The sequence below is a fragment of the Delphinus delphis genome, chromosome 4, assembly GCF_949987515.2.
Source record: "Delphinus delphis chromosome 4, mDelDel1.2, whole genome shotgun sequence".
Lineage (NCBI taxonomy): Eukaryota > Metazoa > Chordata > Mammalia > Artiodactyla > Delphinidae > Delphinus > Delphinus delphis.
The window spans coordinates 100,381,208-100,405,655 of NC_082686.1; the positions used below are offsets into that span (position 1 = coordinate 100,381,208).

The following is a 24,448-nucleotide window of genomic DNA, read 5'->3' on the forward strand; positions in this document are numbered from 1 at the left end:
TCTATTATTTAATATTTACAAAATCCCTGCCCTAATACTTTATATAATGCAGGAATGATAGAGATAACAGATAATAGACAATTATATATATATATATGTATATATATATATATATATATATATATATATATATATATAAAACAGCAGGTACAAATAAATCGTATGAGGGAAAACTAGAGTAAGCTAAAATGATAGAGATTTGTGGGTGTTCTGGTTTAGAAGGGATTCTCAAGGTGGTCCTCTTGGATGAAGTGACATTAGCATTAGAGCAGAGACCTGAGTTGAGGAAAGCAACAAATTTACATATATGGGGGAGAATTCCAGTTCTGGGGAACAAGTGAAAGACTCCAAGATGTGAATGTGGCTGGAGCTTTTGAGAAGATGAAATGGGAGAGGGAAAGACTGACGAAGTACTTCTGAATAAAAATCTACAGAACTCAACTTAAGTTTAATTATGAGGTAATATAATTGAATTTAGGAATGTATGGTTTAGAATTAAATGCTTGTGTTTTATCATGTTAAAACTGAAATAACATCAACAAAGTCAGTATGCAACAGATATGATCTTTGCCTTTTCTAACTTGACTTTGAATCTAGTAACAGTAGGATCATATTGATATATTGCTTAATATTTCTTGGACCATTGCACTTTCAAGGTTTTGCCTATTCTAACATTACTTGTACCAGTGATAGCAATGGGTCATCATTCAAACGTTCTTACTACTGAAATCTAGAAAAGTTGGAATCTTCATAGATATGATACCACTCTTAAGGGCTCTGCTCCTATTGATAACAACAAGAAAACATTGCAAGTGTTGCCCTCTGGAGTTATGTAGCAGCCTTGTTTTTTCCCTTGGTATAAATTAGAATGTAAAATACTAATCACTTCCCTTATTATTTTTTTTAGCCACTAAGTGCAATAACATTTTTTAGAAGCTTTTATCTTTCCAGTGTCAATTTTAGTCTTTTTACCTGGAGAGTATATTCCAGAGCAGACATGGGCATGTTCTTTTTTCTTATCCAACATTAATTAGATCCCCTCTTCCTCCTATACTATTAATTCTTTAGTACCATAACTTATTCATTTCTCATGAGAACACACAATGTGCAGGGTCACCATGATGGGCTCTGCATGTCTGTTTATTTCAATGCACTTATATATAGCATTCTGTTTCTCTCCTAGACTTTTCACCCTACATTGAGCATCACCACAGTTGACAATGTGTTTGTCACCTATTCAAATGTGAACTGCTCTTTACATATGTTCACCTAAATGAAATCAAGCCATGGACTTAATTTGCATTTTCTTATTAAAATATTAGTTATGCTTTCTCTTTCCACTGTATGAGATAGAAATAACTATTCCATAAGGTTTTTGTGATGTAGCACATGACAGTGAATTAAATTATGCCTTATTTTTTATTCTTCAAATATGTATTTGAAAATTATGATTTAAACAAGGACAACACCTTATGACACTTTCATTTTGCTTTGTTTCAGAGACAAGATCCTGCTTCCTGGAATGCAACTTTTTCTGAAATGTCAAGGAATATTCTAAATATTAGATACACTTTATTGCCCTATTTCTATACACAGATGCATGAAATTCATGCTCATGGTGGCACTGTTATCAGACCCCTTTTCCATGAGTAAGCATAATTTTCTTTTCCTATCACAGAGAGAGATAGCTTTCATTTAATTTACTTAGTAATCAGTTATACTGCCATATAAAACATTATAAATTGAAAACTTTTTCATTGTTATTTAAGTGTACATTTTGGGTTAATAAGCATTTACATAAATAAATCTACTAATAGACTAATGTATGCCATTACAAATGAAACACAATCAGTTTTTAAAAAGTAATAATTCTTAGGAATAACTATTGTATACCAGGTATTGTTTGAGAGAATTTACATACCTTATTACATTGAGTGTTTACAAAAGGTCTTGGAAATAAGTAATATCTCTAAATTATGGTTAACTTAATTGAAGTTTACAGCAGTTAAGTAAATCCACCATATACAAATGCCTGACTAAGAAGACCATCCAACTCCTCCTAGAGGTGTTCTAATTGGGTACCCTAGAACAGTTCTACCATTCTCTGTGACAATTGTTTTGGATTTACTCCTTGAAGCTCAAACTGATATATGACCAAATATTGAAATTCTATTCTATGGAGTATAGTTGCAAAAATTTTAGCCTGTTCTATTTTTAAGGCAAATACAAGCAATTTCTTATGGATGTTACAAAAAAAACCCCCCACACATTCAACCATGAATACAGAAAAACCCTTGAAATAATCATGATATACTTAGCTTCTTGTGTGCCCTATATTACCAGAGTAATTGATTGGGGTGATTTGTTAGATTTCACTATTGATAAATCAGTAAAAAATAAACAGCGAATATTTACTCAAGTTAAACAGTAGTAGCCAAGATAAAATTACCAAAATAATAAGTAGATCAATATGCCTTCTGTTCTAATAATAAAATATCCAACTTTCCAAAAAAAAGGGAAAAAAAATACTTCCTAGGTTCAAATTATCCTCTAGTAATTTATTACCGTAATCCCTTCTTTATTTCTGGTAACATTTTATTAAACTCTTTCCTCTTTTATTTCTAGAATTTTCCTCTTTGTCTTCTCCCTATTAACTTTCCAGAAGAGCTGGAGTATCAGCACTGGTCTGAGTCCCCAGCCAGAAACATTATTATTAACTATGCAGACTCTTGTCCTGCTGAGAACTTCTGGGTTTTTGTTCCCATAGGAAGTACATAGAGGAAGAACCCAGCAGTCCAATTTAGCATTAATCTCAGTTTAGAGTAAAACAAAACACAAACAAAAGAACAAAAATTAAAAATGTATACTTCCATTTCAATTAAAGAAAAAATGTGGACATTTAATAGTTGCAATTCTCAAACTATAAAAAGCAGATTTTGTTTTTTCAGCCATTTATATCTCAAACTCAGAAAAATATTAACAAATGGAAGAACATTTAAGGATTTATAAATTCACTATTCAGTTAGCTTAATTTACATAGGATGTGCAAACTCTTTTTAAAGTTACCAAATTAAGATTCTTAAAACACATTTGTCTCACACTTTTCTTCCAGAGTGTTTATAATTCTTGCTTCCTGGTTTGTTGATCTTCTACTAGACAAAGTTAATATTTGAATTTATGTGAGTTCTCTTCAAAGGAGATTTCTCACTCGGTCTTACACATCCATGGCAACTCTGTGCTTTGTTGGAAGGTTTAGTCATGGTCTAGATTTACTTATAAAGTATTGTACACTGCACACTGAATTCCAAGTGATAAAATTGTTTTTGATTTTTTATGTTTTGATTTTCATTTCAATCCACAAAAATCCATACTGCAAAATGTGATTTTAATAATTATTTTATGGTATTCAGAAGAGATAAATTTCTTTGATTTAATTTTGTAAATATTTTGTCCAGGTTCTTTAATGAAAAGCCAACCTGGGATATATTCAAACAGTTCCTGTGGGGTCCAGCATTTATGGTTACCCCTGTATTGGAAGCTGTAAGTCCTACAACATATTTTTGTTCACAAAGTAATTTTTCCATGGTTTATATGTTTTTAATGACTATGTCTTTAAATTCTAGTACGCTGACACTGTAGAAGGCTATGTCCCTAATGCTCGGTGGTTTGATTACCATACAGTAAGTAGTTAAGGAATTCTGGGGGATTGACTAAGAAATGGGTAACAACTTAGTTATAGCCTTTTTATTAACAACGTACTTGTTTTCCTTTCCACTTAAAAAGAGCAAGATATTTCTTGCTAATTATATCAGAATCAAATTAACAAACAGTGAAAGAGTTAATTTATTCTGCCATAGTTTCTTATGTAGTCATTGATTTATTTTACCAAATAAACGTGGAAATTATACAGTATACACAAAAAGGTCATTGCCCTTTATTAGGTATGCAGAAAGATCATTAAAAGTAATACAGTCCTTTAAAGAATAATGTATATGACAAATCAAAAATAACTTTTGTGACCCATCAAGAACCATATATTTTCTTCATGTGAGCACCACAAAAACAAGCGGTGGTAAATTACTTTCAAAGTTATCAATAAACTAAGGAATAAGTACATGCTTTAACAACATGAGCTCCTGAATAAATGTTTGTGGTTGTATTATTTTTTAAATTAAAAAGTATATTATTTGATTCTATAAATGTGCCCCCTCAAGTACCAATATTGCTGGTGATTCTGCTTCTTATTGTTTTGTTCTTTTGTCCAACGCTGTCATTTCCAGGGCAAAGATATTGGTGTCAGAGAAAAATTTCATACATTTGCAGCTCCTTTATATGAAATAAATCTACATGTCCGTGGTGGTTATATTCTACCTTGTCAAGAGGCTGCTCAAAACACATTTTACAGGTAAGTGAAGTGTTCACAGAACTCAGATTAGATTTTGAGAGACAGCATGCTAGAATTGTCAAGAACCGGGAAAGGTCTGAGATTTTATCCTACTTCCAAGCTTACAGGTTAGCCTGCCACAGTTTCATGGATTCTGGGTCTGAGACAAAGTTCTTTCTTACTCTTGGCATAGCAAGAAATATGAGCTTCATGTTTGCTCCAGTTGCCCCTGTCCCCCAAGTCTCATATGGGTGACATCAAGTGGCCTAGGTGGATACTGCCCACCCAGGAGGCTTATGTCACAGCTAAGGAAGGCAACACTTTGGAAACTCAATCTTTTATAATAGGCTGTAAGCAAAAGCATCCATTCTTTGCTTTGAAGGCAGAAAAACTGTCATTGCTTCTGTATGCAAAATATGTAGAAACTTGAGAAACTCATGGAAAATTGTCCTCCAACATGATAGAATGTTTCCCCAACCAAAATACCAGTGGAAACTTAATGTCCTCTGTGTAAACATGCAAAGGTATTGATAAACGGATGTCTTGTATTTTAAATGCCAGTCTCACGTGAGACCTCATCATTTTTTCTGAGTCTATTTGGAAAGAAATATTATTTACTTTATGAAAATATGTTTTTTAAGTGAACTTTTCTGTGAGCTTTAAGCAAACATGGCTCAGAGGGCTTCTCTTTCCTTCCATCTTTTCCGCTCCCCCTTTTCTACCTCCATCAGTCCTGTGACACATACCCAGACCCACTTTAGTCTATGAAATGTAGATATCCATTGACAAGATCACTACTCCTTCACGCTATTTAAGTCCTCTGCTGTCTGCAGAAGAACCAGACCTATTTGTAGCAACCTTGTCCCATTTAACAATGAAAGGTAACTCAGATTTTCTATCCATTATCATCTATAACTGATCATCTGCTAAGACCCCTTATGTGATATTCTCTCCTTCACAGTCAACAACATGTCCTATTTCCATGGATCATGGGTCCATTCTGTCTCCTGTGACTGATGTAAGAGCAAATTTCTGAGACCAGTCATAGAGTCTATTTCCCCTGACTAAATTCCTGGCTTAAACATTCAGATTCTAGAGGACTCAGTTCTGTTCCTCTTCTCACCTCAGGCTGTACTCACTCTTGTGGTGATCTACATGCTGACAGCCCCAGTTGGCATGAGTAGACTCTTTCTAGCTTCTGGAGCTACCCAGATCCATTTCTATCAATATTTTACCCTGATGTCAGTTGAAGAGGAGAAAAATGATTATACCTGAGAAATGAGAGTTTCATGGAGGAGACCATTCATAAGTTGTGCCTTGAGGAATCCTTATGTTATGAGAGACAAGTAGAGAGGCCATTCTGGGTGTTCTCTGTGTGTGTGTGTGTGTGTGTGTGTGTGTGTGTGTGTGTGTGTGTAGGTGGGTAAAGTAAATAGGATATTGGGTTTAGGTATACCGTGGACCTTTGAACAGCATGAGTTTGAATCACATGGGTCCACTTTTACATGGATATTTTTCAATAGTAAATAGTACAGTACTACTCAGTCCTTGGTCGGTCGAATCTGTGGATGCAGAGGAACTGTGGATACTTGGATACACATTGTTCATTGGTCAACTGTATATACAAGGTAGAATGAAATTTGTGAAACTCTTTTAATCTTATTTTAAGTACGTTAGGAAATTGTGCGTTAAACCAGATTTTAATATTTCTAATAAGATCTACTTATCTTTTACCTCAGTGACTATGAATTGAAATGCATATATACATGCATGTTAAGACATGCCAATATCTGTACATGGAAAATATAAAGTTGCTGTGGAGATTTGAACTCTAGATATTCTGGATATTTTAGAAGACTTCCATAGCAGTATAACCTTCAACACTTGTGATTGGAAAAGGCAGATAGCTAAGCATAATTTGTCTGAGAAATCCTTCCATAGCAATATGAGGCTGTCAAACCAAGTTTGCATACTGAGCATGGAAGCAGATATTTAGTTCATAGATAGGCCTATGGTAGGCACAAGCTTCGGAAGTACTGTCCAATCCAAGGAAAAGACTTGCAATTCTGGCTACTCTTCACATTCTTATTAACAATTGCCAATGATAATCAAGTGATTTATATATGTAAATGTGAGGAAAGCATAAGTCATATGAGATTAAAACATGCTATTGAAACAGCTTTATGTTTAATGGTCAATGACAGTATTATCAGAGAGAAGAATAAATAAATATATCAATAAACTTAATATGGTTTTAATTATAAATGAGGCCACTTCTGATTTGTTACAGTAGGTGAATCCTTGATGTCAAAGAAATGCATGATACGGGCTTCCCTGGTGGCGCAGTGGTTGAGGGTCCGCCTGCCGATGCAGGGGACGCGGGTTCGTGCCCCGGTCTGGGAAGATCCCACATGCCACGGAGCGGCTGGGCCCATGAGCCATGGCCGCTGGGCCTGCGCGTCCGGAGCCTGTGCTCTGCGACAGGAGAAGCCGCAGCAGTGGGAGGCCCACGTACCGCAAAAAAAAAAAAAGAAATGCATGATATTTTCTATTAAATATGAAGGATTTTATGGTTTATATAATTTCCATTAACTCATTAAAAAAGGAAAATCCTTTTATTTTCTTTGCCTAAAACAGTCTGTGTTCCTTTGGACACTTACATGGATGTCATATCATAACAAGAAATATGCTACTCTATAAACCTTGGTAAAATTGTATTTCTTTCTTATAGTCGAAAAAATTACATGAAGCTCATTGTTGCTGCAGATGATAATCAGATGGCACAAGGATCTCTCTTTTGGGATGATGGAGAGACTATAGGTAAGTATTCCATTTAGGAGATAAATATAACTGGTAACATACATATTATCTCACATTACTTTTTTGTTACCTATTATTGTACTTTGGAAGCTGAATAAAAAGCCAATAATATTATTCAAAGCTAAAAGAGTTTAATAAATAGTTGAATCAACTTAAAAAATAGACTTCTACATATTTAAAGACTTTCTTCTTATCCTAAATATATTTAATCCCTGTGATCAGTGTCTAGATGGCTAAGAGTTTTGTGTGGGCAGGGCTGATATATTGATCATCTTTGTAGTCCCAGAAGTTAGCCCAGTGCTGTTCACATAATAGGCACTCAGTATGTGTGAGGTCAACTGAGCTGAAAATCCATGTTCCCGTGCGCACATATTGATGCACAAAGGATGCCTCTAAAACATGAGAGTTCAGAAACAAAACTCAAACTTGTTCTCTGTGCTTTATGGCTATAGCTTTTGTTTTGTTTTTGTTTTAATATTCAGCAGTTTTTTACATGAAAAGCTTAAAGATTTAAACTTAAATCTTTGTTTACTCCATGGCTACTCCTCAAAATCAGACTGAACTACTAAACTTTTAGCAGTGCGTGTTCTGCTACCTGGGATAGTTTGTAAAGAATGCATATTCTGGGACCCATCTAAATTCCATTAATCTGGGGAGAGGCCCAGGAATCTGCCTTTGAATAAAATGCCCCCAGGTCATTATTATGCTGTTAAATAAACACTGTTAGAGGATTAGGTTTACTGACTGCCATTAGTAGTGCCAGCTCTGCTAGATGGGACTTCTGAGCATTCTCTTGACACAAATCTTTGTCTTAAAAACTAACATCTGTGTGGAGCTATAGGGCAGTTCACTGCAATTTAAATAAATTATCCATAGATGAGAGATTTTTCATTAATAGCAAAGACATCTTTCATCTTTTCAGGTAAATCATAGTTAATATTCTGCAAACATAATAAATAGGAATTTATTAGTGAGTAAAGCATATCAGAAAGTGATATAAGAATCATATGATAATAAGCAAGACTCAAAAACAAAATTACTTCTTCCTAGTATTTTGTGATTTAGAAGGTGAAGAACTCAACTGCTATTAGTTAAAATCATATGTTTTCAGAGCCCTGAACTTCATTAATACATTAAGGGAGGTTCTAAAAAGTTTGCAACCTTTCTGCCTCACTGGGCCCGGCAAGAGGCACTTTGAATTTGCCTACAATTTCCCAGGGATGCAAAGTTGAGTTATACATAATTTGCATGCTTGTCTTGGGATATTTGAATCTTACTCTCTAACAAATTAAGTTAATTTGTTTTAACAGTAATGGGGACAAAGCTTCTCTTAGAATTTTTTTTTTCCAGCTCTTTCTATCAAACTAAGATAGCAGATGAAAGAACTTGGTATAACCTTTACCCTATGGAAGTTTCATGGCAGATTTTTTGTTTTATCACTGGAAAGTAACTGAACATAATTCATATATTTCTCTCTGTTCTCTTCATGAAAGCATACAAAATTGTTCTGGCCCATTACATTTACTTTTTTGGTTCTATTTCACAATCTCAGTATATTTGTTATAATTAAGTATAAAGATCTCAACTAATCCCCTGAAATTCCTTGAGCGAACAGCAAAAACAATACATAACAAATGCTCGGAGTCTCTGGATTTATTAGATCAGAATCTCCAAAGAAGTCTTCTCTCACAGCAAGCTTGCCAATCTACTCGATAAACTAGATGATATCTAAATGATTTCCTCTTTTAAGTACTTTTAAAATTTACGGAATACTATTGAAATCTTAGAAATGCGTCTTGGTGGGCTCCAAGGAGCTCCAGTTCTTTATGTCTCGGCACAGAAAGTATTAAACGAGAGGCAAAGTGATAGATAAGAAATGATTCATTAGAATAGGATGCTTGTGAGGTTTACAAGCAGGCAGGCAAGAGGGTGCCACGCGGGGAACTTAGTGGGCTACAGTTTTATAATCAAAGGAAAAATGGGGAGGGGGAGAAGACCACCTTCTTCCTCATTCTTGAATAGATGTCAAGCTTCCTTCATGGGGCTGGGAAGTTTTCTGGTCCCTACATGGTCAAACCGGCACTGTCATGGCACAATGGAAATGAAAAAAAGGCGGTAACATATACTAAAATATGGTAAATCATCTCAGGTTTCAGTATAATGTCACCTTTTCCTTATATTTTTGTTTTAGTGTGGTCAGAAAAGCATGTCCTAGGAATCATTAACTTACTGACCTCACTGGGCAGGATGTGGGTCTCATTCCACCATTGTTTTATTGTTTTGGGGCATGTCTCGTGCTTATGCTGTATGGTTTTGTTGCTAAGCAAGCCTGCTTGATTTTGTGGTTAAGCAAACCTACTCTCTTGAGTGATCACTAACTTACAGGTTTTTTTCCTTTACTTACAATCACCTACTGGAATTAACTATTTAATCACCTACTTGCTCCCTTTACTCTGTCCCAATCACTATTATTTGTAGACATATTTTTTCTCAAAAAAAAAATAAAGCAAAATAAACTTATTTTGAAATGTGTATACATTAAGTAAATTTTGACTGTTCTAGCTAATGAAATTGTAGCTTAGTAAAATATTAATTTGTCCTACTCATTTTAGTGAACTAGACATATGTCTACTCTGGACTAAGTTCATATGTGGTATCTTTCTCTTATTCATTGAAAACAGCAAAACAGCTAAACCGTTCATATCCTCTTAATAGCTTCACTTTTGTTTTCTTTTATCTCATTGATTTGTACTTTTAAAATTGCTCTTAAAAACTTAAGCTATAATTATATATTTAAAATTAAGACTAAAAATTTTGCCTCAAAATGTATATTAAATAAGTGATGTATACATTAATATATACAGAGAAAGTTTGGGGCAGAATATCATTTAATTTTAATATAGGCACAATTAGTCTCAAATTAAGCAATTTTTTCCCGAGAATTAATGAATATAATCCTGGCATGCATAAGTGGAAAAGAGAATTAAAATTTGTTGCTTTTTCAGTGTTATCCTAATACTTGTTTTAGTCATGCATTTGACTCTACCTTTGCCTTTTTGTCTTACACGTTTGTTTGGTTTTACATATGACACAATCATATAAGTCAGAGAAAACTGGACATAAGTCTAGACTTGATAATAATTAGTTGTTTCACTTTTGGCCATGTATTTTTTTCTTTTCCTCTTTTATACAGTGAGAGTAATAATAATACATGTCTCTTACAGCATTGTGATAAAGTACTTAGAATAACAAATACTAAATAATAAATTTTAGTTCTAAGATTATTTTTTAAACTGATTTTAAATTTGGCAAGATTACATCTTATTTAAAGAGCTGGGTATAAAGCCTGTGTTTTATCAGTTTGATTTCAGCTGACCTGAAATAATCTCTCACAATTGAATATTTTTCTCAAATGACACTAGGATAAGTTACCATCATGTTCTCTTTTCTTTATAATATTATTTTATTGTCAGTCACTGAGGTGGCCAGTAGGTGTCCATGACTATCACACCCAATTCTCTTTATTCTTACACTTCTTCCACCCTCCCAGAGCTGTGTGAAGGTGATTTTACATGTGCCACTGCGTTAGTGTTACTCTCCTACATACAAACAGGCACACACCAACTTACCCATCCATCTAGTACCCTCTCTGGTGACTCATCCTTCATATTTCAGTGCTCCTTGGACTGTGTTCAAATAAGATATATAAACTTAGAGAAGATTAAATATACATTGATGGTATTTGGTACCCTTTTACTGTGAAAGAAAAGCAAAATATACAGTACTAGTATTTACTATTGCTCTTCTTTGGAAATATAAATACATCACTCTTTTTTTTTTCTCTATAGACACCTATGAAAGAGACCTATATTTCTTTGTACAATTTAATTTAAACAAGGTATGTAGTCACTACAGATCATTTATTTGCAATTGTGTTAAATAATATTTGAAGTTTTATGCTGTATTTTATATTTACATATTTTTTATATATTATATATCATACCTCTTTTCAAATATATGAATAAACAATTTGCCATACTATGAGATACATTTTGGTTAACAGATATATGCTTTTTAAAGATTTAATTGCTTTTGCTAGATGAAGGGTTTAATTTCTTTTTCTTTGTCTTTATAGACCATCTTAACAAGCACTATACTGAAAAATAGTTACATAAGCAAAAATGAAATGCGGCTTGGATACATCCATATATGGGGGAAAGAAAAGACTCCTGTTAGTGAGGTTAATCTCATATATAATGGAAATAAAGAGTCTGTTAACTTTGAAAACCCAGACCTGGAGGTAAGTGATGTAAGAAGACGTTTCTTTTTTAAATGGAGCTATTCAAAACGTCTACATGAATGTCTTGTATTTTTTAGCCCTAAAGAAACATAATTATGGGTCAACTATTGCTTCCTTGTTTATTTATTTTCATTAAACATCCATATCTATTTCCATATTATCATCCTTGGTAACATATAAATCAACCTAAGGGCATCTATTTTATAATTGTTCTGATATAATCAAAGCAAAGTTAAATTTGCATTAAATCTTTAAATCATTTTCATCCCTCAAAACCTAATACTTGGGGCTTCCCTGGTGGCGTGGTGGTTGAGAGTCCGCCTGCTGATGCAGGGGACACGGGTTCGTGCCCCGGTCCTGGAGGATCCCACATGCTGCGGGGCGGCCGGTCCCGTGAGCCATGGCCGCTGAGCCTGCGCGTCCGGAGCCTGTGCTCCGCAACGGGAGAGGCCACAACAGTGAGAGGCCAGTGTACTGCAAAAAAAAAAAAAAAAAAAGCTAATACCTTTCAAAACCAAAATGTTCACATTTGAACATTTAATATGTCTTAGATAAAATATACTTGAAAATCCTTGCAAAATTAATAGAACTATTAGCATCTATGAATAATTTGACATAGAGCTGCGTGAGCATATGATTTACACAAAGGAGTCAGGATTCTTATGTTAAAATCTCTTTGCTGCTAGTAACGAGCTTTTTATGTTGAATAAATAATTTCAGGACTTCTTTTTCCTTACAGTTAAGTAAGAATATGCAAGTAAACAACCTCTTAATCTCCTTCCAGTCTTAAATTCTGTGAAAGTAGATTTCAAAGAACATATATTCTAGAAGCCAGCTAACTGTTTAAAGTCTTTGATCCAAGTTTAAGGCTACATCTGCACTGCTAAAACTTTGACTGTGTGTACACATACCTGTTTGTGTTTAAAGTTGAATAAAAACAATTAGCTTTTTATCAACTAAACACTTTGGATGAATTTAACTTACAAAATAGCTAGTTGTTTGTCTGACTACAACTTAAAAAAATAGTAACTGTATCTTGGGCATAATTTTAGGTTTTCATAAATTGTACAAGATGTAAGAGTTGAACAGCACCTGAGAAGCCGTTTCTTCCAGTTGAAATTTAGCATCTATCCTATTGTTATTGCTGTTCTGTAGGCAATCAGAATTTCACCTTTAATATGCAACTATTTCTTAATTACTACTTTGGCATTAAAATACTTCTATTTCTTTAAATTCTATCAAGGTTGGAAAATTAGAGTTTTATATATTTAATGATCCTCCATGGTAAAATAAAAGTTGATAACCCACCACCTCACCCCCATTTTTCTTCTTTTAAAATTTCACCTGTTTATAAAATTCCAAAGTAAGGGAATCAATGATTTAGTCCAGTGGTCTTATATGGCAAACTAAGAAAAGGAATCTTTAAAAAGGAAAATTAATTCCTCAGGAATAGTCAATGATTATCAATCATAATTAGAAATCAGTTTTTCTGAACAGCCCAATGTTCAATGAGATTAAAGAACACTGGTTTTCCTTACATTTTTTCTTGTTCTTATTTACTACAACAATGGTGAAAAATAAAGCTCACAATTTTTACTATAAAAGTAAACTAAATACAGTCAGCTGAACAAGGTCAAATAAGATATTTTAACATATCAAGTATTATTTCAAGATAATTTTGACCAAATACTTGGCATAAAAAACACCACTTATAAAGAAAAGTTCATCCCACTGCTTTCAAACACATTCACAAAGAATTTTAAATATTAAGAATAAATTTTTACATGGTTCATTATCTCAATGATTCCAAAAGAAGATATTAACTTTACTAACAAAGGACTAGTCCCTTCTAAGTGTATTTAAATAAAACAAATATTTATGAGCATCTACTGTTTTCTGAGTTTTTATAGATATATGGGAAAAGGAGGGAGTAGTCAAATTCTTTCTCTATTTTGGTTGCGCTTTCCATGAGTGTAGAAATTATATGCAAAGGACATTTAATTGCTCTATCAATACAATTTTTAAAACACTTTCCTAGCAGCAATTATGCCTAGTTGCCATCTGTACAGGTATTAAAATCTATGTGAGGTGCTGCTTGTTTTTCACTTTTGATATAAAGGAACTAAGTTAGGTTTTGGTGTAAGATGGATCAGTTTCAAACCTAATAGATACTAAAAAAAATTATTTACCTTTCAAACTCTTCTATTATGAAGCATGGGAAATAAATCCTAAGACGCTGTGCTTTAGTGAAGAATAAATTTTATAAATTCCCCAGTGAGTGTTTGGTATTTGTTTAGCAGTAAAGAAATGTTGGTTTTCTTCTTCTCTTGCATATTTGATGACTGAATTCAACTTTCTGAGCTAAGGCACTGAGAGTCATGTGAGTCTATTGGAGCAACGGAAAAATCTAATGAAATCAACATATTATAAAAAGATTACAGATGATTGTTTGAGTACAGTGGCTTAATTGGTCACCTCCATACTTAGTCCCTATATGGTCTGACAGAGATTCTCTCCAGTGAAAGAAAGTAACATGCACAATGAAATCATTGGCAATAAATTCAGCATGTTAAAGCCCTTTAAGATTGATGTAAAAGAAAACATATTTCTAAAATCTAAGTTTTGTCTCTAGATGACTGGATAATATTTGAGGGCGGAATGCATAGAGATCTATGTAGTGCAGTTATGAATAACTGCATATTTAGGAGTCATGGAGAAAGAGTAAAGTAGTAGAAATAAGATAATTGGTTAATAGTCTCAGTTTTTAGTTGTATTTTGACAACCATTCTCCCCCTCTGAGACTTATTTTCATTATCTGTATAATGGGTGGGTTGGGTGAGACTATTACTGAAATGGTTGTGAACTCTCTGGAAAAAAAATTAATCAAAATGGAAAAGAAAAACAAGCTATACCTGTTTACTAATAGAGCATTTATTTATGGAATTAGTTTTTGTTTAAAAAACGGTTCTGATTAAGCAATTAATTACCATTTTATTTTTTTTTAGATATTAAACATTGATCTAAGACAGAATAACGTTACTCTAGATGAGCCAATAGAAATCAACTGGTCATGAAGATCACCATCAGTCCCAGCTGTCAAAGAGAAATTAACATCTGGATTTAAGTTTCACCATACTTATTTACTTATTCACCCTAATTATTTACCCTCTTCATTTATTTCTTATATTGTGTAAAATGTGATTTTCATAACATCTATCTAAAGTTATTGCACAGTGTACAATATTAATACTGATTTTATAATATTAATGTGGCTTTGATTCAATGTTTTAACTATTTAGAAGAATTTAATTGTTCTAGTTACTCTTGCTAAGTATCAGCTAAAACTGTATACTAGTTACTAAATATATATGTGTGTGTAATTAAGATATAATTAAAATAGGTGATTTTTAAATTAAGCAAAAGTTTTATGTAATTTTATATATTTTCTTCAGTGTTTAGTAGATTTGAGTTATGTACTAATAATTGTCATCAGATTTAATTATTTCTTAGTGTGTACATTTAATTAGAAAAGAGAAAATAAAATATATATAAGTACATACAGTGTACATTTTAAAAAATTTTCCAAAAGAAAATTGTCTTGGTTTGGGTTGCTATAACAATTTACCATAGAATGAATGGCTTAAACAATAAATATATATTTCTCACAGTTGTGGAGCCTGGGAAGTTTGAGATCAGGGTATCTGCAGATTTGGTGGCTGGTGAGGTCCCTCTTTCTGCTTTACGGACAGCCAAATTCTCCTTGTGTCCTCACATGGCACAAAACAAAGAGAAAGGATGCAAGCTCTCTGATGTCACTTCTTCTGACACTAATTCCATTAATGAGGGCTCCACATGCATGACTGTGTATGTACCAAAGGCACATCTCCAAATATCATCACACTGGTGATTAGATATTCAACATATGAATTTGGGATAGGGGGACACAAACTTCAGTCCATAACAAAGTCCAAATTTCTTCTTCTAACTTTGCTTTATGGATAGGAGAAAAAATATTACTATCTATTCTATTTAGTTAGTTGAATAAATCATCTTAGCTCATTCATTAAGGTTGGAGGACTAAGTCATGGCCTAAAATAGTAATCGTTGATTTTTTTTTAACACTTAGGTTGCTTTGAATTTACTTAATCAACTAATATCTGTAACTTGATATAATTCTTTCCTAATTAGAATATTAGAATATTGTTATAATGAAATATTTAAGACAATTCATAACTCAGAATACAAGGACCAGGGAAAAATAAAATGATAATGATGGCTATAATCAAAAACACAAGAAATGAGTGTTGGTGAGGTTGTGGATAAAAGGGAACCCTTGAGGACTGTTGGTGGCAATGTACATTGATGCCACCACTATAGAAAACGGTTTTGAGTTTCCTCAAAAAATTAAAATAAAACTACCATATGATCCAGCAATTCCATTTCTGGGGATTTGACTGAAGAAAATGAAAACACTAACTCAGAAAAATATATGTGTCACCAATATTTATTGCAGCACTATTTACAATAGGCAAGATATGGAAACAACCTAAGTGTTCATCAATGGGTGAATGGATAAAGAAGGTGTGATACATATATACAATGGATATTATTCAGCTATAAAAAATAATGAAATGTTGCCATTTTTGACAACACGGATGGAGTTTGAAAGCATTATGCTAAGGGAAATAAGTCAGAAAGAGAAAGACAATACCATATGATATCTCTTATATGTGGAATCCAAAACAAAAACAAACAAAAAGCAAGCAAGCAAACAAAAAACTCATTGATATAGAGAACAGATTGGTAGTTGCCAGAAGCAGGGCTGGGGAATGGGAGAAATGGGTAAAGAGAGTCAAAAGATTAAAAATAAATAAATAAATAAAATTAGAATATCGCTATGGTAACTCAGAATACAAAGAACAGGAAAAACAATAATGATAATGACAATAGTAATAATAATGAAGTTTACTTCCAAGAAGTATTATAACAATTAAGGGGAATTGACAAGCAAATTATAAATTAAAAAACCAGATGCTGAGAAGAAATCCAGTCATTACAGATGAGATTATAAATGAGTGCAGCCATTTTTGGAGGGCAATAATGTCATTTGTATTCAGTAAAGTTGTTTGTATTTTCCCTTTGACCCAGGGTTCCACCTTGAGATATTCTCACAGATGTGCAAAAAGACGTATGTACAAGCATACTCACCTCTTATTGATGAAAAAGAAAAAAAAAATGACTGCTGTCAGTTTAGAGTTAGCTTGGTCCTAAAGATTATGCTGTGGTGTTTTTCTGTGAAAATAAGTATTTTTCACAGAACACTTACATCAGACAAGTTCATCTGTAACCACAATGGAACAAGACAATAAAAAGACCACTCCATAAACATTTGGAGAACAGAAAACAATAGAAAGACTCTCCACCACAAAATACCAAACAAACACCTGCTTCTCTAAGTTAATATGAGTGACTTGCTTTTTTTAATCAATTGCAGCTTTAGTCCTACTCCATTCCTTCCACCTCCAGAAAAATAAATTAATTTAAAAAATAATTAACACAAAGGCATCAATTTTGACTATGGTATCAAAGAAGTGGAGATAGTGTCTATCCTGGTAGTTCTCCTAATGACAATATCCTATATGAGACCTAAGTCACTTTGCAAAAAGAAATTTTGGTCCTCATAATGAAATATTAGTTAAAAACATATCAGCTTTCAATATACACCTAACTGGTTCAATGTGATTATTACTAAAGCAATTGTTATTTTGTTTTCAATGTCATACTTTATATATGAGTGTGAAGGCGTCTAGGTATACATTTTAAAAGGGAATGATAAGTTACTTGCAGCTATCCATATAAAAATGACATTTCTATACTTTGTCTCCTAAACAACCTGAGGATGTCTATGCCTTTGTTCTATGCCACCACTATTTCTCTTTATAATATCTCTAATAGACCCACTAATTTTTCCTTGCCTTTTCCAGGCAAGGAAGAACTGACTTACCTTAGGGAACTTCAGGGTATCAAAACAACTTCCCCTATAATAGAATCCTATTGCTGTGTTAAAAAATTATTACAAATGTAGCAGCTTAAAACAACTCAGATTCATTATTTCACAGTTTCCAAGATTTATGAGGTGGGTCATGGCTTAGCAGGCTGCTCTGCTCAGAGTCTCAATGGCTGAAATCAAAAGTTGACTGGGTTGGGCTTCCCTGGTGGCACATTGGTTGAGAGTCCGCCCGCCAATGCAGGGGACACGGGTTCGTGCCCCGGTCTGGGAGGATCCCACATGCCGCGGAGCGGCTGTGCCCATGAGCCATGGCTGCTGAGCCTGTGCGTCCAGAGCCTGTGCTCCACAACGGGAGAGGCCACAACAGTGAGAGGCCCGCGTACCACAAAAAAAAAAAAAAAAAAAAGTTGACTGAGTTATGTTATCATCTTGAGACTACACTGGGGAAGAATTTACTTCCAAACTTTCTTAGATTGTTGGTAGTCTTTATTTCCTTGCATTAGAAGGACTGAGGACCTGCCTTCTTGGTGGTTGTCAGCTACAGGTTGCACTCAACTTCTAGATATTGCCCTCATCTCCTAGAGGCCACCCATAGTTCCTTGCCATGTATGTTTCCTTAACATGGCACTTAGTCAAGGCAGCAAGAAGAATCTCTGGAGTGAGTCTGCTAACAAAATAGAGCAAGGGTCCCCAACACCCAAGCCACAGATTGGTAGGAATTGGGCCGCACAGCAGGAGGTGAGCGGCGGGAGAGCCAGTGAAGCTTCATCTGCTGCTCCCCCCTGCCACTCCCCATTGCTCTCATTACCACCTGAACCATCCCCACCCCACCCCCTCCACCCCGTGCATGGAAAAATTGCCTTCCATGAAACCAGTCCCTGGTGCCAAAAATTTGGGGACTGCTAAGATAGAGTATTGTATAACATAACATAATCATGGGAGTTATATCTCATCAAACTTGTCATATTCTATTTATTAAAGGAATTGAAAGGTTCTATTCACACTCAAGGGGAAGAAATTACACAAAGGCATGAACACCAGGAGGTGATGATGATGAAAGCCATCTTAAATTCTGTCTGTTCTATCCCCAAACTTACCCATGTGCCAAACAGAACACAATCAGACAGATAAAATAACTCACTATCAGAAATAAGGCTCCACCAAGGATTCTAAAAACACTAGACCAAAGACAATTATGTCTGTACCTGACAAACCATGGCAAGCACTATAATAATCAATTAACAATATTTACTGAGTATTAACTACACACAAAGATGTATAAGACATCATATTGGCATTTGGAACCAAATTTCAGGTGAAGACAAAAGATTAGCATGAACTGACAATCAGTCCCTCATTCCATAAAAAGCCAACCTATATTAGCAATACTAAAAAAAAAAAAAAGTTCAAAATGAGTATTAGGCAAATGTCTATCAACAGATGACTGAATAAAAAAGATGTATATATATTTACAATGAAATATTACTCAGCCATAAAAAAGAATGAAATTTTGCCATTTGCAACAACAGGGATGGACCTGGAGGGTATTATGCTTAGTGAAATAAGTCAGACAGAGAAAGAAAAATACTGGATGTTATCACTTATATGTGAAATCTAAAAAATAAAAATAAATAAATAAATATAACAAAACAGATTCATAGGTACCACAGAACAAACTACTGGTTACCAGTGGGAGTAGGGATGGGGGGAGGGGCAAGATAGGGTTAGGGGATTAAGAGGTACAAACGGCTATGTATAAAATAGGTAAGATAACAAACATATATTGTACACCACAGGGAATATAGCCAATATTTAAATAACTCTAAAAGAAGTGCAATCTATAAAAATATTGAATCACTGTGTTGTAAAAATGAAACTAATATCACTTTGCACAACAATTACACTTTCATAAAAAAACGTATTCTGCAATTAAAAACTATTACACTAAATATGTAATATGCTTAAATTATGATTCTTTATCTACCCAAAATAACTTTATGAGATTTATGTTCTTGCCAGTGATACAGTATGTTAGAGAATGGAGGTTCCTTAAAAAGTAAAAATAGAACTACCATATGACCCAGCAATTCCACTACTGGGCATATACTCTGAGAAAACCATAATTCAAAGAGTCATGTACCACAATGTTCATTGCAGCTCTATTTACAATAGCCAGGAGATGGAAACAACCTAAGTGTCCATCATTGGATGAATGGATAAAGAAGATGTGGCACATATATACAATGGAATATTACTCAGCCATAAAAAGAAACGAAATTGAGCTATTTGTAATGAGGTGGATAGACCTAGAGTCTGTCATGCAGAGTGAAGTAAGTCAGAAAGAGAGAAACAAATACCATATGCTAACACATATATATGGAATCTAAAAAAAAAAAATTGTACTGAGGAACCTAGTGTCAGGGCAGGAATAAAGATATAGACATAGAGAGTAGACTTGAGTACACGGGGTGGGAGGGGGAAGCTGGGGCGAAGTGAGAGCAGCATCAACATTTGTACACTACCAAATGTAAAATAGCTAGTGTGAAGCAGCAGCATAGCACAGGAGATCAGCTCAGTGCTTTGTGATGACCTGGAGAGGTGGGATGGGGAGGGTGGGAGGGAGTTTCACGGCAGGGAGGGGATGTAGAGATGTATGTGTGCATGTGGCTGATTCACTTTGTTGTACGACAGAGACTAACACAGTATTGTGAAGCAATTATACTCCAATAAAGATCTATTAAAAAACAAATTTTTTTCTGTTTTATTTTATTTGTTTGTTTAATTTTTGAATTTTATTTTATTTATCGTTTTAGACAGCAGGCTCTTATGAGTTATATTTTATACATATTAGTGTATACATGTCAATTCCAACCTCCCAATTCATCCCACCACCACCACCACCCCCGCCACTTTTCCCCCTTGGTGTCCATACATTTGTTTTCTACATCTGTTTCTCTAAAATAAATAAATAAATATTTTTTTTAAAAAAGAGAGAATATGGGGCTTACCTGGTGGCGCAGTGGTTGAGAGTCCGCCTGCCGATGCAGGGGACGCGGGTTCGTGCCCCGGTCCGGGAGGATCCCACATGCCGCGGAGCGGCTGGGCCCGTGAGCCGTGGCCACTGAGCCTGCGCATCCAGAACCTGTGCTCCGCAGCGGGAGAGACCACGACAGTGAGAGGCCCGCGTACCGCAAAAAAAAAAAAAAGAGAGAGAGAGAATAGTATAGACTAGAGGTTTAGAAGTGTTGTCCCCTAAAGAACCCTAACATTTCTGTAGAGGTTTCTCCAAATAAACGAAAAGAGAGATTTAGCAGGCCAAGTTCCCTAGCCCATTCTCACATTACCCATGTTAGCTCTGGTATATGTGACTTATGCACTTGGCTACCCAATAAGCTAAAGTCGGGCATCAAACAGATTTGAGTTTGAATTCTAGTTCCAACATTTAATAGTGTGATGTAGAATGTGCTGCATAATTTTAGCTATCCTCATTATCCATATATAGTGATTAGTGGCTACATTTCAGATCACAAAGTTATATATATGATGTAGAAAATACATGGTATTCACGATCTTCCCTAGTGATTCACAAAATCAATGTTACAAATCTGATTTAAGGGCTAAGAAGAGTAACTCGGTGATGATTACATCAAGGAAAATTTGCAGTAATACAAAATAAAATAGCCCATATCTTTAAAAGTCATATATTTTATATTTTAAGCCCCTCTTCAGTCTATTATCTCCTCTCTACTTTTGCTCAGGTCAGCATTGTTTCTAACCTGAAAACACTTTTTAGACGCTCTTAAATATTTATTATTGCTTCCACTCTCATCTCCTCCAACCTTTCCCAGTTATAACATACTACAAAAAAAATCTAAGATACAAATCTTATCATTTTATTTTCTTTAATGATTCCCCTCAAATAAAATCCCAAACTCTTACTAGCAAATAAAAGGTTATAACTGAATGGGAAAAAAAAAACTGTAAAGTCCTACTAAATATTTTAGACAGATATACCTTATTTTTGATAAAGAGGTTTAATTTTAATCTAATCTCCCACCCTCATTTTGTTTCTTCCCCACCTCATTACCTAGAATGTTGCTTCTTTCTGTCTTATTCTTTCAACAAACTCTTGTTATCATATTATAGCTATGCTTCACTGACAAATTAATGGGCAGATTTTCTAACTCCTCAAAGCAAAATTAGTTCTCTCTTCCTTCAAGTTTCCATAGTATCTCCTGTATTACATTACCTTGCAATGGAAATTGGCTATTTATACCATCCAACTAGATTATGACCTTTTGATGACAAAATACAGGGATTGATTGCTGGCTTTTTTCCAATGACCAATACCTAACTCTGCACACAGTAGTAGGTGTTAATAAATGTGCTGAATAAGGAAGAAGAAGAAGGAGAAGGAGAAGGAGAAGGAGAAGGAGGGAGAGGGAGGGGGGAGGGGGAGGGGGAGGGGAGGAGGAGAGGGTGGCCTGGCAAATTGATGGCAGCATCTTTCTAGACAAGCTACAAGATCTGTGAGTTTTATATTCTTTTCTCCCTGCTTCTCCTTTCAGTTGCTTGCCTCATTGCTGGTAATGAAAATCTTCATTGACTTCCCAGTGTTAATTTCACTGGGATTTATGTTTAAAGAAATTGTCTTATTATATATGTATTACACAAGTTTCCATTATTAAAAAAATAATCTGTACTCTATATTAAAATTCCCTTAAATAATTTGACATTGAAAAGATTAGAACAACATAAAACAATAAAAGTGAAAATGATAATGATGTGGAAATTAAGTCTGAACTATGTAAATATCATGCACATTTCTGTTTTCCTCTAAATTTGTTCCCCATATGCAACATGAAATTAAATCATATCTAATGTAGTTTCCTGTGCATATTAGATCATTCAAATGGCAAGTCTGTATTTGACATAAATAGAAATAGTGGTTGGTGGGTGATAAATTAGAAAAAAGTACATAGGATTTTTAATAAGTTAAAAAAAAATGGCTTTTTTTTTTTTTTTGTATGGATTGAGAAAGTCATTCTAGGTGAGGAGAAATCCAAGAATAAGGGAGGGACAAACTAACTGGTACCAAGCTCTCTGCAAAGAACAAAATATATTTAACTTAGTCTATCTGAAGTTAATATTTTTACTTACATCAAAGGTGTGAGAGCAGCTGCACACTGCACACAGAGGACTCTCTCCCTGGGAGAGCTTCTGGTTTAACTAGGTGGAAAATGTTGAAACATCTTTTGAGCAGTTGAAAGACTGCAGAGGAGATTGTGGTGCTTTTATCTTTTGTCATTACAATTTTTTATGAATGCATGTTTCAAAATTAATACAATTTGCATAATATTAGGGGAAATGAAATATTATTTTATTAACCCATATGTTTTACTTTTCAAGATACAACTCTTAGATTCCAGAGTTTGACCATAATGACAAACTACTCAATAAACAAATCATCTCATAATCTCTCTTGAGAGCATGTATAATATCAAACATACATAAACTGAGTACTATAGTTTGCAGTTGTTTGTTAATATGTTCTTAATTTTTATATCTTCCAAAACATATCTTTTCTCAAAATTTAAATATTCTTCTCCTTATATTTTCTTTTAATGAAATTGTTGTATTTTCTATTCCAAGCTCAATTAAAGTTGGAGAAATTATTTGAAGTGTGTTCTTTTATAAAATTCTTTTTCTTCTGCTTCTTGTCTATTTTTATAGCTCCTTATTACATTCTTAGGTATTTCAGCTATTCTCTGAATAGCTGGATATAAGTTTGTTCCTTTTTAAATTTGACATATCATGTAGGACTTGAAATTATCAGCCATTTGATCAAATAATTATTTCCTTAATTACCCAGGTCTTTCACATTTTGTTCCTGACGTGTGTTACTGCCATAGCTGACTAAGCTTTTTCTCCTATGATATATGTTATTCATGTCTCTTAACGTCATTTTAGTAAATATTTTAAAACTCTTTGCTATAACTTTCTGTTTACTATGAATATGAATGTTGGTTCATTTTTTACATGAATATTAACTGTATGTAGTGACCACACATCATTTTACTTTAAAATGAGATTGCAATAAAATAGGTTAACTGGTAACAAAATACACATATTACTTTCAGTCCCTTTATCACTTTGGACTTTGTAACTTATTATCAACTAGTATTTCATTTCTCAGCAGTAAGTTTGGGAAAATATTATAGCTCACTTAGGTGAAATCCATACTTGAAATATATGAATATGATGTAATATTCAAAAAAGTCACAATACATGATTTGGGAAAAATAATTATCTAGAAGTACAATAAGATTAAATAGCATTTATCATACATTTACTCTTAAACTTCATCTGATGTGGTAGTATAAGTGTGAAAGTTATTATCAATACACAGAAGTTATGGTAATGTAAATCTTAAGAATTTGGAAGTAAGATGTCTCTGAAATCAACATGCAATGGTTCAGAGCAGAAATATGTAAATTAACCTTAGAGGTATTCCACATTGCCCAAAGGCTCACTACATCCTTTTCCCTTCACAGGTCTTTACTTCTCTACCTCTTTCTCATTCTCTGAACCATTCCGCCTTCACAGTCAGTTAATGCCCAGTTCTTCAACTTCTCCAAATATTCCCTCAGCACATTTTGTTGTCCTTAGCTGAAATTTGTCTGATTCCCCCATAGCACTGCTTTTCTAGCTATTTATTACTTCAAGCTTCAGCAATCTTAAACTCCAGGCCAGGTTTCTACCATGGGTTTCACATCTGCATATTCAACTCCCTCCTTTTCAGTAGTTTCTTGGACATCTACAAGCACCTCAAATGTGAACTTTTCAAAACTGAACTCATGATCTTGCCCACCTTCTCAACTCCACTTTAATTGCCAAGCTAACTCTTCATCCACTCCTTCTCTCCTCAGAATAT

At 34.1% G+C, this 24,448-nt stretch overlaps 1 protein-coding gene across 2 annotated transcripts in view; it reads left to right on the forward strand.

Annotated features, from left to right (window-relative positions):
• SI (sucrase-isomaltase) overlaps positions 1 to 15,162 on the forward strand; it is a 102,153-nt gene extending 86,991 nt beyond the window's left edge. For both annotated transcript variants that reach the window (XM_060011187.1, XM_060011188.1), the window contains 8 exons: positions 1,501 to 1,649; positions 3,456 to 3,540; positions 3,624 to 3,680; positions 4,281 to 4,405; positions 7,116 to 7,204; positions 11,053 to 11,102; positions 11,340 to 11,504; positions 14,510 to 15,162. In XM_060011187.1, the coding sequence (XP_059867170.1) occupies positions 1,501 to 1,649; positions 3,456 to 3,540; positions 3,624 to 3,680; positions 4,281 to 4,405; positions 7,116 to 7,204; positions 11,053 to 11,102; positions 11,340 to 11,504; positions 14,510 to 14,578 (789 nt within the window). In that variant the 3' untranslated portion in view covers positions 14,579 to 15,162. The remainder of the gene's footprint in view (positions 1 to 1,500; positions 1,650 to 3,455; positions 3,541 to 3,623; positions 3,681 to 4,280; positions 4,406 to 7,115; positions 7,205 to 11,052; positions 11,103 to 11,339; positions 11,505 to 14,509) is intronic.
• The last annotated feature ends 9,286 nt before the right edge of the window (positions 15,163 to 24,448 follow it).